This window comes from Phallusia mammillata, chromosome 3, assembly GCF_965637545.1.
Source record: "Phallusia mammillata chromosome 3, kaPhaMamm4.hap1.1, whole genome shotgun sequence".
Taxonomy (NCBI): Eukaryota; Metazoa; Chordata; class Ascidiacea; order Phlebobranchia; family Ascidiidae; genus Phallusia; species Phallusia mammillata.
Window position 1 is genome coordinate 6,472,453 of NC_137254.1, and position 14,776 is coordinate 6,487,228.

The window sequence follows — 14,776 nt, forward strand, 5'->3', positions numbered from 1 at the left end:
CGTCATTTAAAATGTGTATAATCATTGAATCGTTTTTGTTATAACACAAACATGAAAAAGAAAACAATAACCATATTTTCCTATCGATCACACATACTATTCAATCGAAAACAGTTAAAAACCAATCATGTTAAGTGAATGATGTATGTGTTTATTATGTTTTGCAGATATCGTAGGTAAGATGTGGTGGGATTGAAACACATCACAGGAGTCTTTACATTCGCGCTATTCCAACTGACAGGCTAGTGGTAATCCCACCGAAAGTCGAATCAAATCACCGTTGCCTGTCTTCTGTACTGCATGTGTCAGCTTCGCAGCAGGGGCACACATGTTGGACCACAGCATACTTATTTACAAATCATAGTACGCCCGGCTCAATGAAGGCGTCATACCAAATTAAGCTTGTGTAGCTCAGTTGGTATAACGTGTGTCTCATGACGACACGTGTCGTGGTTTCGAATCCCATCGAAGGTTGGATTTTTTTCTAGCTTGTGCCTGTCATGGGGGAATGTTGGGGAGACCGGCTTGATTAAGGCAAAGTTTGCAATATTTTCTTTGCGATCAGTATTTCGTTTCTTTATGTTATTAGTTGGTAATATTATACTGAGATTAATTTATTTTGTTCTCTTTTGCTAAAAATGCTGCATGTCAAGTGGTAAAAATAATGTTTACCTATATATTGGTTTGCGTTTTTGTTTCCATTGTTTGCAACGAACATATCAAAGAAGCCCTGTTTTCAACATAATAACAAAAAATTTATTCCAACTTTACTGTACTGACGCTTTGTGCAATTTAGTTTTCCAATTCAAAAAACCGTTTCGTTTCACTATTGTGTACAACCACATGTGAAGGGTTCACATCCGTTACTGTAACTAATTGAGTTTGTAACATCACGCGTAGATGGAAAATTGAAATTCCAAAAGCATACGGAGCATACGCTCACAAACGTCTAATTTTTTTTTAAACTTTGTACTCTACATGCAGCATTTGTTCCTGGCTGCATGCCCTGAGTCAAACTAGTCAATTGCCACCTGTAATACAAAATCGTGCAAACGTCGGAATTCGCAGCTGCACCCCAAATAACTGGTCACAGTGGCCCAGTTGAGTGACTTTTTGTATGGAGGTACAGCTTTATTTATAACACAAGGTTTAATATTTAAACAGTGGTTTGTTGAGTTTAAGTTGAGCGCGTAAGGCAACTGCACTTGTAATAATGACAAGCAGAAAGTCAGTAAACAATTTTCCGAGAGAATGAACGAACATAGTACGTAAGCACACAATCGGTGAATAATGAATAAAGAAAGTGAACGGAACTGTAGTCTCATATAACGTTTTTTGAATATGACAGTCTCATATTTTGCCCATATAACGTTTTTTGAAGTTTAGTGACCCACCAACTCAACAACATTTCGAGCTTTCTTTAGTGTTGGTTTATTGGAAACTGTATGCTATGTTTTGTTGTCGGTTGAGTGTGACATTTTATTGAGTTTTAATACACAAACGATTTTAAATCTGCGTGGGCCAGTGGAATCTGTACTATAGGTTGTTTGGCACAGTTACGGACTAGTAGTGAGGATTGTAATCGGACACGGTGGAAAAGGAAATTGTTGCGCAGGTGATCGCCATATCGCGAAGCTAGTGAGTGTCGGTTAGGTTAAAACGTCAGTTTAAGATTAGGATTAGCAGATAGTCAGTGTTTATTCTATTTGTAAGGCCGATGCATACTTTACAAAAGATAACAATGCACCGCAGAGTATAGGTATCTTATATCTGCTAATTTGTCAAAAAAACAAATATAATTTAGGTATTGAGATTAAATGGAAGTTAGTTGCTTTTACTTAATATGTTTACTGAGTGTTTCGCATTTCGGTCATTACATTAGGTTAGGTTTGTGCAGTATATTTTACCTTCGCACATGTTGTTGGAAATTTTAGTATGACCTAAATACATCTTCTATTGTACGTTCTCGGGCGTACTACATTAGTTGAACTAAATTCGTGCCAAACAATTTTAAACATAATATACGTTGTTTCAGTCTCATAAACAACAAAGCATCTAAAACAATAGCAAAAATACTAACATATCGTTTCAGGTCATCACATAGTTTTCGTAAGACATATCAAATGTTTCAATCTCATGTTTTTGATCAGAGGTTTATTGAACGTGGAAATACAAAACGGTATATGCTGACACCCAGCATTAAGAAAATTTATCGATGTGATGTTTGTGAAAAAACGTTTGTCCAAAGTGGAAATTTGAAAACACACATGTTGACTCACACTAAAACGAAACCACATCGATGTGATGTTTGCGAAAAAAGATTTGCTCGTAAGGGACATTTAACAACACACATGTTGACTTACACGAAAGAAAAACCTCATAGATGTGGTGTTTGTTAAAAAGGGTTTGCTCATATGGGACATTTAGCAACACACATGTTGACTCACACCAAAGAAAAACCTCATAGATGTGGTGTTTGTGAAAAAGGGTTTGCTCGTATGGGAGATTTAAAAATACACATCTTGACCCACACCAAAGAAAAACCTCATAGATGTTGTGTTTGTGAAAAAGCGTTTGCTCGTATGGGACATTTAGCAACACACATGTTGACTCACACCAAAGAAAAACCTCATAGATGTGGTGTTTGTGAAAAAGGGTTAAAAGGGCTTGTAATATTACTTATGGCGGCAATAAAGACATTGGTTACCACATTTTCTGCCGTCTGTGCAACAAAATCCATATCGGCATCGACATTACTCTTTAGGTTAGAGTTTATGTAATGATATAGCTTATCATGCGTAAGTCGAGCCTGTGACAAAGCCATTAATATGCTCGTCATGTAGACCAGTGGAGGGTCTAGGAAATTCGTTCATAATGGATTGATAATCGACAGTATGTGGGGTATAGTGAACGCAAAGAAGTTAATTGACACTCCAAATAATGAATATCAGCGGTTACATTTACGAATCCTTCGCTCACAGTATCACTTAACTCGGTTAAAAATAGGCCCATAGGATTCGAGCTAGCAATAGAGTCATTAACATCGGGAGGAGGATGCCTTGCTGCGAAAGGGGTTCTTAGAGCACTACAATTTTCTGGAACTAAAATTAATCCTCCAGGTGCACAAAACGGAATATCACCATAACAATCTCTAACATTTGACGAACATTGTACACTATGATGAATACTCATACCAAGATCACGTATTTCCATTCTATAAGGTGTCGACAATCCTTTTTCGAAATGGATAAGTAATTCATGAGTACCCAAAGGTGTAGTAACAGGACAATCAATACGATCAGGTACAGACCACACATACGAACGTGTCCCCACAGTGCACGCGCCTCTATGAATATTGCAATTCGATAAAATTCCGAGAGCGCTTTTCATAACCTTGTTTATATGGTCATACAAAACAACAGACTCAGTAAGAATCGCATTTCTGACACTACCTTGTGCCGAAGTTGGCCAATGATATTTAATTTCAAGCTTATTTCTAGTAGACCATGAGGACTTAGTTAAAGGAACTAAATCACCCATAGATGAAGTCTTATGAGTTCTGGACCATTGTTCACAAACACTAGCAAGAGGAGCACCACCAGCTATAGTGGTCACTTCATGAGTTTTTGCACCAAAAAAATATGAAACACTTGTATACTTTTCTATCATAACTTGACACATAAACACTTTGACTTTAATAAAATCAGTAGAAGGATGATATACTTTTGCCTTGCAAGATGTTACGTTTTCAGGTTCAGGGCGCTTGCATGGCGGAGGTTTGCTTATTACGTATTCACCATCCGACACTGTTTCGTGGCAAACCTGAAATGTCTGTTCACACATAAAACAACCAAGAAACATAACAATAAGAAAGCATTGTAAACGCAGCATGACTTCAGTCTCTGTATCTCAAAGGTTTCCTAATTTCATGTCCTCTTCTCGTCTGTCTAATCGGTTCAATCGGTATCTCAGGAAGAGCCGAACTGGTCTCTCCTGTAAGTAAAGGATCTGTCGTTAGATCAGTGTCTATGTCAGTGTCAACTACGAAAGAGGGTACAGTTTCAACCACAGTATCAGTGTCCTCAGAGTTATCATCGTTGCTAACAACATTTGGTAAACGTGCAACCTTAATTCTGTCAATAGAGACGCTGTTTTCTTTTCCAAACATTGCCAAAACAAAATATTTGTTATGTCTTTCAAGAACTTTAAACGGCCCAGTGTAAGAGGGATGCAATGGCGGTTTGTGCCCAGAAACCTTGACAAAAACATGTGAGCTAGTTTGTAGATTTTTATCAATATAGGATCTTCTAGCTGGTTGCTCACGCCTGGGAGAGAAACGTAAACCCGACATGAAAGAAGTTAACCGTTTAGCATAGTCAGATTTGGTTTCACTACTCTCTACTTCCTCGAAAAACTCGCCTGGCAATCTCAACTTCTTTCCTGATACCATTTCTGCTGGAGAAGCATCTAAATCAACATTATGACTAGCGCGGATTCCAAGAAGAACCAAACCAAGATTAGAATACCAATCAGTGGGATTTTCATAAGATTTTAGAGCCGCTTTTAGACGTCTATGCAATCGTTCTGCCAAACCGTTGCTTTGGGGATGATAAGCTGTAGTTGAGCAAAATTTAGTGCCCAACATTTTGCATAGATCTTGGAATACACCTGACAAGAAGTTGGCGCCGCGATCGCTAGAAATTCTCAAAGGACAACCGAAACGCGCCACCCAGTGGAGAAGAAATGCATCAGCACAGCTTTGGGCAGTGTAGTCAACCAGAGGAATAGCGTCAATAAAACGTGTAAATCTGTCAATGATTGTTAATAGATAAGAGTATCCACCTGAGTTTGGAAGTGGACCAACAATGTCTATGTTAAGATCACAATACTTATCAGTAGGTTCAACATAATGAGATAAAGGTGCAATGTTGTGACGGTAGACCTTGTTTACTTGACAAGGTATACATGTCTCGCACCAGTTTTGTATGTCTGCGTTCATACTCGGCCAGACATAACGTTAACAAATCAGCTTCCGACTGATTCTGATTCCAGGATGACTAAGATTGTGTAAGACATCATAAACACGTTTTCTAAACTCAGTAGGTACAACAGCACGAAACACTCCAGTAGATATATCACCAATTAAAGAAGTTGGACTTCCAGGAAGACGTCTGCTAACTAACTTTAAGCTTACACACTGATCTGACAACATCTCTTGGAATTCTGCAGTCTGCTGACCTTTAGCAAGTTCCTCTAAATCTAAGACATCATTAGAAAGTTTAAGAGCATTGATTTCGATTCTAGACAAACAATCCGCCACTTGATTATGCCATCCTGCAATATATTCAATGCGGTTGGTAAACTGTGAAATATAATCAAAATGACGTTCTTGTCTAGGAGACAAATGATCAGATTTAGCCAAGAAAGCCTTGATCAATGGTTTGTGGTCAGTTATGACGTTAAAATCTCTGCCACGTAATAAAGGTTTAAAATGTTTAATGGCTTCATAGATGGCAAGAAGCTCACGATCAAAAGTCGTGTATTTCCTTTGAGCTTGGTTTAGACCTTTGGAAAAGAAAGCAAGTGGACACCATTTATCATCAACAAACTGGTGTAAAACAGCTCCCATAGCAAAGTTGGAGCTATCACAAAGAAGACTAAACTTTCCATTCATCTGAGGGTATTGCAGTAGTGCTTTCTCGCTTAGCAACTCTTTTGACTTTTTAAAAGCTGTAATTGCCTCAGGGGACCACTGAAGAGCTTTTCTCTTTACCTGATCTTTCCGTAGCATTGCATTCAACAACCTTACATGAGCTGCACACTGAGGTATAAACTTGCGGTAAAAAGTTAGCATACCTAAGTATCTACGTAATTCTTTCGCTGTAGTAGGTCTGGGAAACTTTCTAATTGCCTCAACCTTTTCTTCTAAAGGACTGTAGCCTTCAGTTGATATCCTGTGTCCTAAAAAATCTAGAACAGTTTTTCCAAAATCACTTTTGTCAACATTGACCTCAAGACCATATTCATCAAGTCTTGCCAAAACAGCTCGCAGATGGGCTTTGTGTTCTTCAGCAGAATTGGAAGCTATCAACAAATCATCTATATAACAATAGACAAATGGCAATCCTTTTAATACCTTATCCATAAAAGCCTGAAAACTATTCGGCGCATTTCTAAGCCCAAAAGGAAGTCTAAGATATTCAACTGCCCGTCCGGGAATTACAATAGTCGTCTTAGATATAGAATCGGGTGCAAGGGGAATGTGAAAAAACGCATTTTTTAAGTCAATTTTGGTAAAAACCTTTCTTCCATGTAACCCATTCACAAAATCTGCAAGATTTGCAATTGGCCTATTCATACTTTGGGTTATTGCATTTAACGAGCGGAAATCCCCGCACGCGCGGAAGCCACCTCCTTTTTTTAGGAACAACATGCAGGGGTGAAGCCCACTGGCTTTCGCTATCTCTAACAACACCTTGGCGTTCCAATTCATCAAAGTGTTCATTCACCATCTTCAACATTTCAGGCGACAATCGTCTAGGCCTGCAACTCACTGGATGACCTGTTGTGATAATCTGATGTGTAATGTCGTGCTTAATTGGTTTTTCCAACGACATAGGCTGAAGGACAGAGGGAAATTCAAGTAGTATTCTCTTAAATTCATTGCTTTCATCTTTACTTACAAAATTCTTACTTTTCTGTTCCACTGTTGTCTTATGCTCACTACCAGCTGTCTTAGCTGCACTGTTTACTTCACTTCCTAAACCTCTAACATACTTACGATTGCCATATCTACGGCTTTGCTTCATTCTCAAACCATCATGACTAGGCCAGGGAAAATCCCTGTGGGAAAATTCCCTACAACAACTTGGCTGCGACTGACGTGGCTTACGCACGTCGCGTTCATGATGCGCAAAACGTGGTGACGTAGTGTGATTCATACGCCCAACCGAAGTCGAATCGAATAGAATAAAGTCACTTCAAAACCACATAATATATACACAGATCAAAACAACATAATTAGGCATACGTGAACAACATCCCGTCACTGGTACGGATGCCCACAACGTTCTCATCCTGTCCCACGCAATAACGAACAATTACATGACATAGCCACTTGTGGTTCCCACGTTATAAGTCACGTAGCATATGAAAGTTACGTAATGGAAAAGTTACAAGTCATGGCAGCTCTACCCATGACGTCAATGCGAATATTACATCATTTATGTTACAACATACCAAAGAGAAACCTCATCGTTGTGTTGTTTGTGAGAAAAGATTTTGCCAAAAAGGAGACTTGAAAACACACATGTTGATCCACACAGATGAGAAACCTCATCGATGGGTTGTTTGTGAGAAGACATTTCGCCATGTTGGAAGTTTGAACCGACACATGTTGATCCACACAAAAGAGAAACCACATCAATGTGTTGTGTGTGATAAAGATTTCGCAGTGGTAAATAGTTAAAAAAAACACATGTTGATTCACAGTAAACAGAAACCTCATCGATGTTTAGTGTGTGAGAAACGATTCCGCGAAAGTGGACATTTGAAAAAGCACATGTTGATTCACACCAAAGACAGAAGCTAATTAGTGTAGTCTTGTACAAAAACACGTTTCGTTGTTACATCATGATGGTGCATACAGCACAGACAATCCATCTTTGTATGTTCAAAAAGAAAAATGCCGTAGTGTTGCACTGTTGAATTGACATTTGTTTGCATTTAAGTCGAGAATTAGACTTTGCAAATAGTTAATCGCGTTGGCGTTTTCCCTGTTCAGAAGGCTTTGGTTTTGCAACGGTAAATATGCCAACTAGTTTTGGTTTGGCTAAGCAATTCTAGAAAACTTAATCAAAGTTTCATTTGTGATATGGAATTCAGTTGAATTTAATTTATGTTAACGTTCAGACACAACAGCATTACAAAATTTGGCCTATACACAGAATGAATGTTGTTTTCGGCATGTGTTAACATAACAACGCTTTCAGTCTGGCCGGTTACTAAATTTAACGTGGATAGGACAGTCTCATATTTTGCCCAGGCTTGTAATCAGACACGCTGGAAAAAGAAATTGTTGCACAGCTGACTGCCACATTGCAAATAAATTGATGCCGGTCAACTTAAAATGTCAGAAAAATGTTTAGAATTGTTTGCAGATAATTAATCGTAATAATGTTTATTCTATTTGTAAGACCGATGCTTACTTTAGAAAACATTGTAATGTGCCGCAGAGTTGGGTTCTTATAATATTTGCGAATTTGTTTAAACAAACTTTAATTTGAGTATTAAGATTCAATAGAATTTAAGTTGTTTTTACTTGATATGTTTAATGAGTGTTTTGCATTTCGATTATTACACCAGGGTATTATTGCGTAGTATATTTTACCTTTACACATGTTGTTGGAAATTTCTAGTACGGCGTAAATATAACTTTGCTTCTTCGTTCTGGGACGGAGTAGGTTTGTTCAAATAAATTTGTGTGAAACAAGTTTAAACATATATTCCATTGTTTTAAACTGATGAGCAATAAAGCATCTTATACGATTGTTAAAAACCTGACAACTTGTTTCAGCTCATAACATAGTACTCATAAGTCAGATAAAACATTTATTTATAATATTTGAAAAACTAAATTGACAAGATGAAATCTCAGGATTTTGACTTGGAGCAAAGCGATGTTTATGATCAGAGGTTTATTAAACGTAAAAATGAAAAACGACGTATGCTGACAACCATCATTTAGGAAACTTCATCGATGTGATGTTTGTGAAAAAACTTTGGACCGAAAAAGAAATTTGAAAACACACATGTTGACTCACACTAACGAGAAATCACATCGATGTGATGTTTGTGAAAAAAACATTTGCTCATAGTGGAAATTTGAAAAAGCACAAGTTGCCACACACTAAACAGAAACCTCATCGATGTGATGTTTGTGAAAAAACTTTTGTCCAAAGTGGCAGTTTGAAAAGACATATGTTGACCCACACTAAAGAGATACCTCATCGATGTGATGTTTGTAAAAAAAACTGCGGTGTCATTTTCACTTTGAAAACACACATGTTTGCCGATGTGATGTTGATTAAAGGGTTTACGTGGGCTGAAAAATTGCCTTTAAGTACGACTTTTGTTTCCTAACAGTGTAAAAAAACAAACATGCAACACACTGAGTAACAACAATAACCCCACCAAACCATTTATATCTACTGTAAATTAAGTAAAACATTATCTGATTTGCTTGCTTTACGTTAGGAATTTCTTCACAATGTTACAAAAAAAGCACTTGGGTTTGATCACGCCATCTTTTGCTTCCTAAACTCGGTTGAAAATGTTTCATTGAAATCAATAACAAGCAAGAATGACATTGTTTTATTTAACCAAAACAAATAAAAAACGGGTTTGTTTACACACGGTGGTAGGTTTAGGCATTGGGGATGTTCTCGTTTATTTTCTGTTCAGAATTTGAAATAACGTTGGGTGAGCAGACCAAAGTCATAAAGAATTCCATGAGTGTTTAATAGTGCAACCAAATTAACACTAGTTTTTCACTGAGCTTGTGTAAAATGTTTAAACAGACAAATCTGTAAAGTTCTGTGAGTACCTTCACTCTACTTAGAAAATTTAATGTAATCCTGAAACACATCAGTAAATGAAAATTCTGGAATGAACAGTGAGAAGCTTTTAGGACATCGTTTCCAATGAAGCAAGTTCTTGTCGGTTGCGTGACTTGGCAGTGCTCTATTTGATTTTTTTGTTTGTGTCAAGGCGCAATCTATGTTAACTCAGCGGAACAAGTGTTAAAAAAAGTTAAAAAAACGATTCAAACTAAAGATGAATGCTGGCAATTAAACGTTGAGACAAGAAAGTGCCAAAGGGCAGAGTCTTAGTGTTTTGTTTGTCCTAACGAGACTTTGAACGGCTTTGGTTTACGGCAATTTAAACAATCAACATTAGGTGTCGAATACTTTTTGTTCGATTTGGAGCGTTTTTGTTGGTTTTATATGACACCTGCTTCATCTTGCAAGAAATACAGAATTGTTAAAAAATAAAATTACTACGTAAAATTAGCACAGGTCTGGATTCTATGCGATAGTATAAAACATATTCCTTCATAATGTACGTATATAATAAGTTAGTTTTCATGTAGCTACGCCTAGATGCTTGGTAAACGGCTGATTGTCGGGTGGACTATGATTTGTATGTAAGTGTGCCGTGATCCCCGGAGTGCAAGATTGTTGCAACTGTAACGTAATCGGACACTTGGATAATTACTGAGCAGCATCAGCATTTTTGTTTACAAATCGTAAACTACTGGAGTTTTAGAGTATGGATTAAACGATGTAAGGTGTGTGCAATTTTTCAAAAACAATTTCACACATAAGGCGGCAAAAATTTTCCCCATGTTCTTTTTCGCAACAATATAAGTTTGACCAAACTAATATCTGACCGAAAAGATCCGATAACACTATGCTTGGTGACGCCTGACCTAACCTTACCTTGTAACCACTTTCCTTCGTACTGCGATTTTCGGTGCATATCTTAGTTTGCTAAATCAAATCCTCGAAGTCATTTGTAGCTCACATCAATTGTTGGTGGCTATAAATCACCACAGAACTGTATTGTTATATAATTTGGATCCAAAACAGTCTTGTATAAAAATTAGCGTATATTTTGCAGGTTTAAGCGTGCGCCACGCATAGTGTAAACGGGTTTAAATACCCACACTAATCTATTTCTTGACTCAATACAATCAAAATGCATCATTCGTAAAAAAGAGCTCAAAAATGAATTCAAATCTTATCTACATTTGCTAATACTTAAATGTCTTAGATAACTCCAATTCATCACAAAAAAACATGCAATCTTTTATCAAACAATGTACAGTTTTGATTTACTTACACATCCGTGTGTAGCCTGTGTTTGTGCTAGCAACGCAAGGAACAAAAGGCAAACTAGAAAGGTGTTTGCTTGCTCGTTACATTGGCTACAGCGACAAATATTGCTTCTGATGAACGTTGCAGGTGTTTTACAAACCGGTGCTTTGAATAAAAAACATAATAATGCCCAAAAGAATCGGTATGTTAGGTTTGCAAATTTGTTCAAACAAAGTTTAAGTTAAGTATTGGCAGTGAACATAAATTAGGGGAAGTAATGTGTAGCGTTTCACCTTGGCACGCATGTTATTGGAAATTTTGAGTATGATGTGAATATATCTTTGCGTTTACGTTATGGTGCGTAACAAGTTTGTTCAACTAAATTTGTGTCAAATTTTTTTTAACATAATATACGCTTGTTTCAAACCGATAAACGACAAATTATCTAAAACAATTGTGTAAATCCTAACATCGTGTTTCAGTGAATATAGTGTTACTACCAGGTATATTTCAAACACGTTTCTCACATCCAAATCATTCAACGTTACCCTCTTTACCGACTCCTTTACCGACTTCATCAAGATAATGTCAGCTATCCAACACAGTCTTCAGCATCCCAAGAGTGAACACGAGAAAGACGTTAGCGCAAAAACATAGATAAAATTGTTGAGCAGTTTAAAGCGATCGATAGCTAATTGACTTTAGAACATCAGTTTTTATGTTAATCGTGTTGGCGCGCGAGTGAATGTTCCACGATTTTAAAAGTTCATTTTTTTGTAAACTGTATCTTTGGCAATCGCACCAGCAGCTGCAGAGTTAATAAATTCATCTCATCGTTGCATGGCTAGCCTAGATTGATGTCAACGAAACCTATTTTGCTACGTTTCTTTGGTGTTCAGTTACCCACGCGTTTAGTGACCGGTCCGGCTCTCCGATATACAAAGGCTTTGGTTTAACGGGTAGTGGGACTTTAACTGTACGTACCTGGATGTGCTGGATTGTTTGTAGACAACAACAACAAGATTTCTTTCCTGGATACAGAAATTTTAAGCCGCCGGATGGTACACTTTCAAGCGTGTAGCACAAACCAATTAGCATTACAAGGTTTCTCTACAATTCAAGATGAACGTAAAAACTGGTGTTCTAATGCCGATTAGCTATCGGTCGTATTTGGAGCACTTAACTACGATTTTTATCCACGTTTTTATCAACGTATTATCGCCGTTTTTGCGGCAGAGCCTTTTTCGTGTTCACTCTCTTGCAGTTATAGGAACGATTGGTTGTCTAGCGCAGTGCTCCGCAACCGGTGTGCCGCGGCACACTGGTTTGCCGCAAGACGATGCTGGGTGTGCCGCCGCAAAACCGTAACTTTTTGTTTTAAAATTGTTTTTGTGTATTTTAACATTCTAGTAAACGATACAGTTCACAACATCAAACTAAAGCTACACTACCCATTGGTGTTTTATTACGTCATAATATACTTTACATTCGTGTTTTATTACGTCATAATGGTTTAATCGGCCCGGTGTGGACCCAAGAGGGTTTTTGTGCCGCCCGCGAACTAACTTTTAAATTTTAGGTGTTTACCTCGGGTGGAATACCCTGTCAGACCACTGATTTTAAGAAACAATTATTCTTTATTAGTAATGGCTAGAAATAAATGCGACGTTTTAATCGTATGATGGAAATAGTTCCTCCTGGTGAAATCAGCAATTCCAATTTTTGCGTCAAATTTTTCAATTGTTTCGGCATTGTATGTCATTGTTTTCGGCATAGAAGTTTACTGCACTTGGTATTTTTACTTTGCTACACCGTCCATCTGTTTCTTGTTTATTGCATTGCAAATGTTTTATGCACATTATATGGCATAAACGCACAACATTTTCAAGGACATAATATTTTTGTTCATATCACTTTTACAAAAAAAGTTCCAATAGTAGGGCCCTTTACCAACGTAAAAAAATGTTTTTGGCCCTCAAAGAAGTTTAAGACCCCTAGATTAATGCGTTTTTAGGCTTTCAAAAATTCAAATCGCATTTTTTGGTTCGGTGTGCCGCCGAACATTTAACTCATGTATGGTGTGACGTGTGCGAAAAAAGGTTGCGGAGCACTGGTCTAGCGGACGATACCCTTAGGTAGACGCCCAGTATAAGACGTCGAAACGTCGAATGACTTGTTTACATTTTTTTTAGAGGAAAGCAAAGCCTATCTTGTTTCAGCTTATAACACATATGTCGTAAAACAGCTTAAACAGTTTTTGTATATAATACCTGAATAATTAATTTAAAGAGAGATGACATCAACGAATTTGGACTTGGATCAAACTGATATTTGTGATCAAGGGTTTTTGGAAGGTCGAAATGTAAAACGACATACGCTGAAACACAGCACTGAGAAACTTCAGCGATGTGATGTTTGTGAAAAAACTTTCACCCAGAGTTGGATTTAAAAGACACATGTTGACTCACACTAACGCGAAACCGCATCGATGTGATACATGTGACAAAAGATTTGCCCAAAGTGGAGATTTGACAAGACATATGCTGACCCATACCAAAGAGAAACCTTATGGGTGTAATTTTTGTAATAAAAGATTTACACACTGTGGAAATATGAAAAGACACATTTTGACTCATACTAAAGAGAAACGTCATCGATGTGATGTTTGTGAAAAAAAGTTTGCTCGTGGTGGAGATTTGAAAAAAACACATGTTGATTCACAGAAATGATAAACCATATGGATGTGATTTTTGTGATAAAAGATTTACACAGTATGGAAATTTAAAAACACACATGTTGATTCATACTAAAGAGAAATCTCATCGATGTGATGTTTGTGAGAAACGATTTGCTCGTGGTATAGGTTTAAAAAGACATATGTTGACTCACTCTAAAGAAAAACCTCATCGATGTGATGTTTGTGAAAAAATATTTGAACAAGGTGGACATTTAAAAAGACACATGTTGACGCACCCCATCACAGAGTAACCCTATCGATGTGTTGAAATTTGACGTGATTTTAAATTTGAACAGACACTTGTTGACTCACAATAAACAGTAACTTTACCGTATAAAGACTTGTTTGGGCTGAAATTTGAGTTTTATTTTTACCATTTGAACAAAAAACATGTAACACAGAGTAACAACAAAAACGGTTACTTTTCGCACAGTTCACTGTTCACTGAACCATTTAAGTCTACTGTAAAAACTATAAGAAATTAGGTGCCAGTCGATGGGATATTATCAGATACATTTTAGTTCGCCTTCATCAGGGTAAATAACAGTGAATGCGCGTAGTAAATTGCACGAAAAACAAAAGTAAAACGAATTGAACACAATCACGCCACAACGCAACGAAAACACTGCGAGATAACAATGATTGGGTCCCTAATCTTTGAGCAGCAGCCTGCAGCAAGCTGAAAGCATCAAGTCTGTTTTGATTGTGTTGCCCCGTTGGTGAATATCCCACGACTCAAGAAATAGTCTTTTGTTGTTTACATTACTCCTCACACATTCTTTCTTAAGTTTTAGATCAAATTGTGGAATAGCTGGATTGTCTCGTTAGTGGCAATAAAATGGCAGTAAAAGAAACAATATGTGCTTTTTTAATATCAGTATTTGTACTACCTGACGATTTTAACTTGCCACAGCCTCTAGTTTCTGAGGATATGTCAGGAATCTTGGCATTTACGTCAACTGTCACTTTCATGTAGGTTTGTGTAAGAAACAACATTATGAAAACTACTTAGCTGTACCACATTTAACCTTGATCCTATAATTTGTGCTTTGGTAACTTTGCTGTGTAAACTTCTAATTTTCTAATGTTGTTCTTTTTATTATACTCACTTACGTTATCTGTGGTTCTAAAACGCTCATTATCATTATCAGCATTATCAGTA

At 37.2% G+C, this 14,776-nt stretch overlaps 1 protein-coding gene across 1 annotated transcript; it reads right to left on the reverse strand.

Annotated features, from left to right (window-relative positions):
- Positions 1-2,422: 2,422 nt before the first annotated feature.
- Positions 2,423-3,891, reverse strand: LOC145217352 (uncharacterized). Its single transcript, XM_080084605.1, has one exon. The coding sequence runs from the start codon at positions 3,889-3,891 to the stop codon at positions 2,857-2,859; it is 1,035 nt and encodes a 344-aa protein (XP_079940731.1). The 3' UTR covers positions 2,423-2,856.
- Positions 3,892-14,776: the final 10,885 nt, after the last annotated feature.

What these genes read in the sequence shown, in the direction of transcription:
- LOC145217352 (XM_080084605.1), bottom strand. Translation starts at nt 3,891, where the DNA reads ATGCTGCGTTTACAATGCTTTCTTATTGTTATGTTTCTTGGTTGTTTT.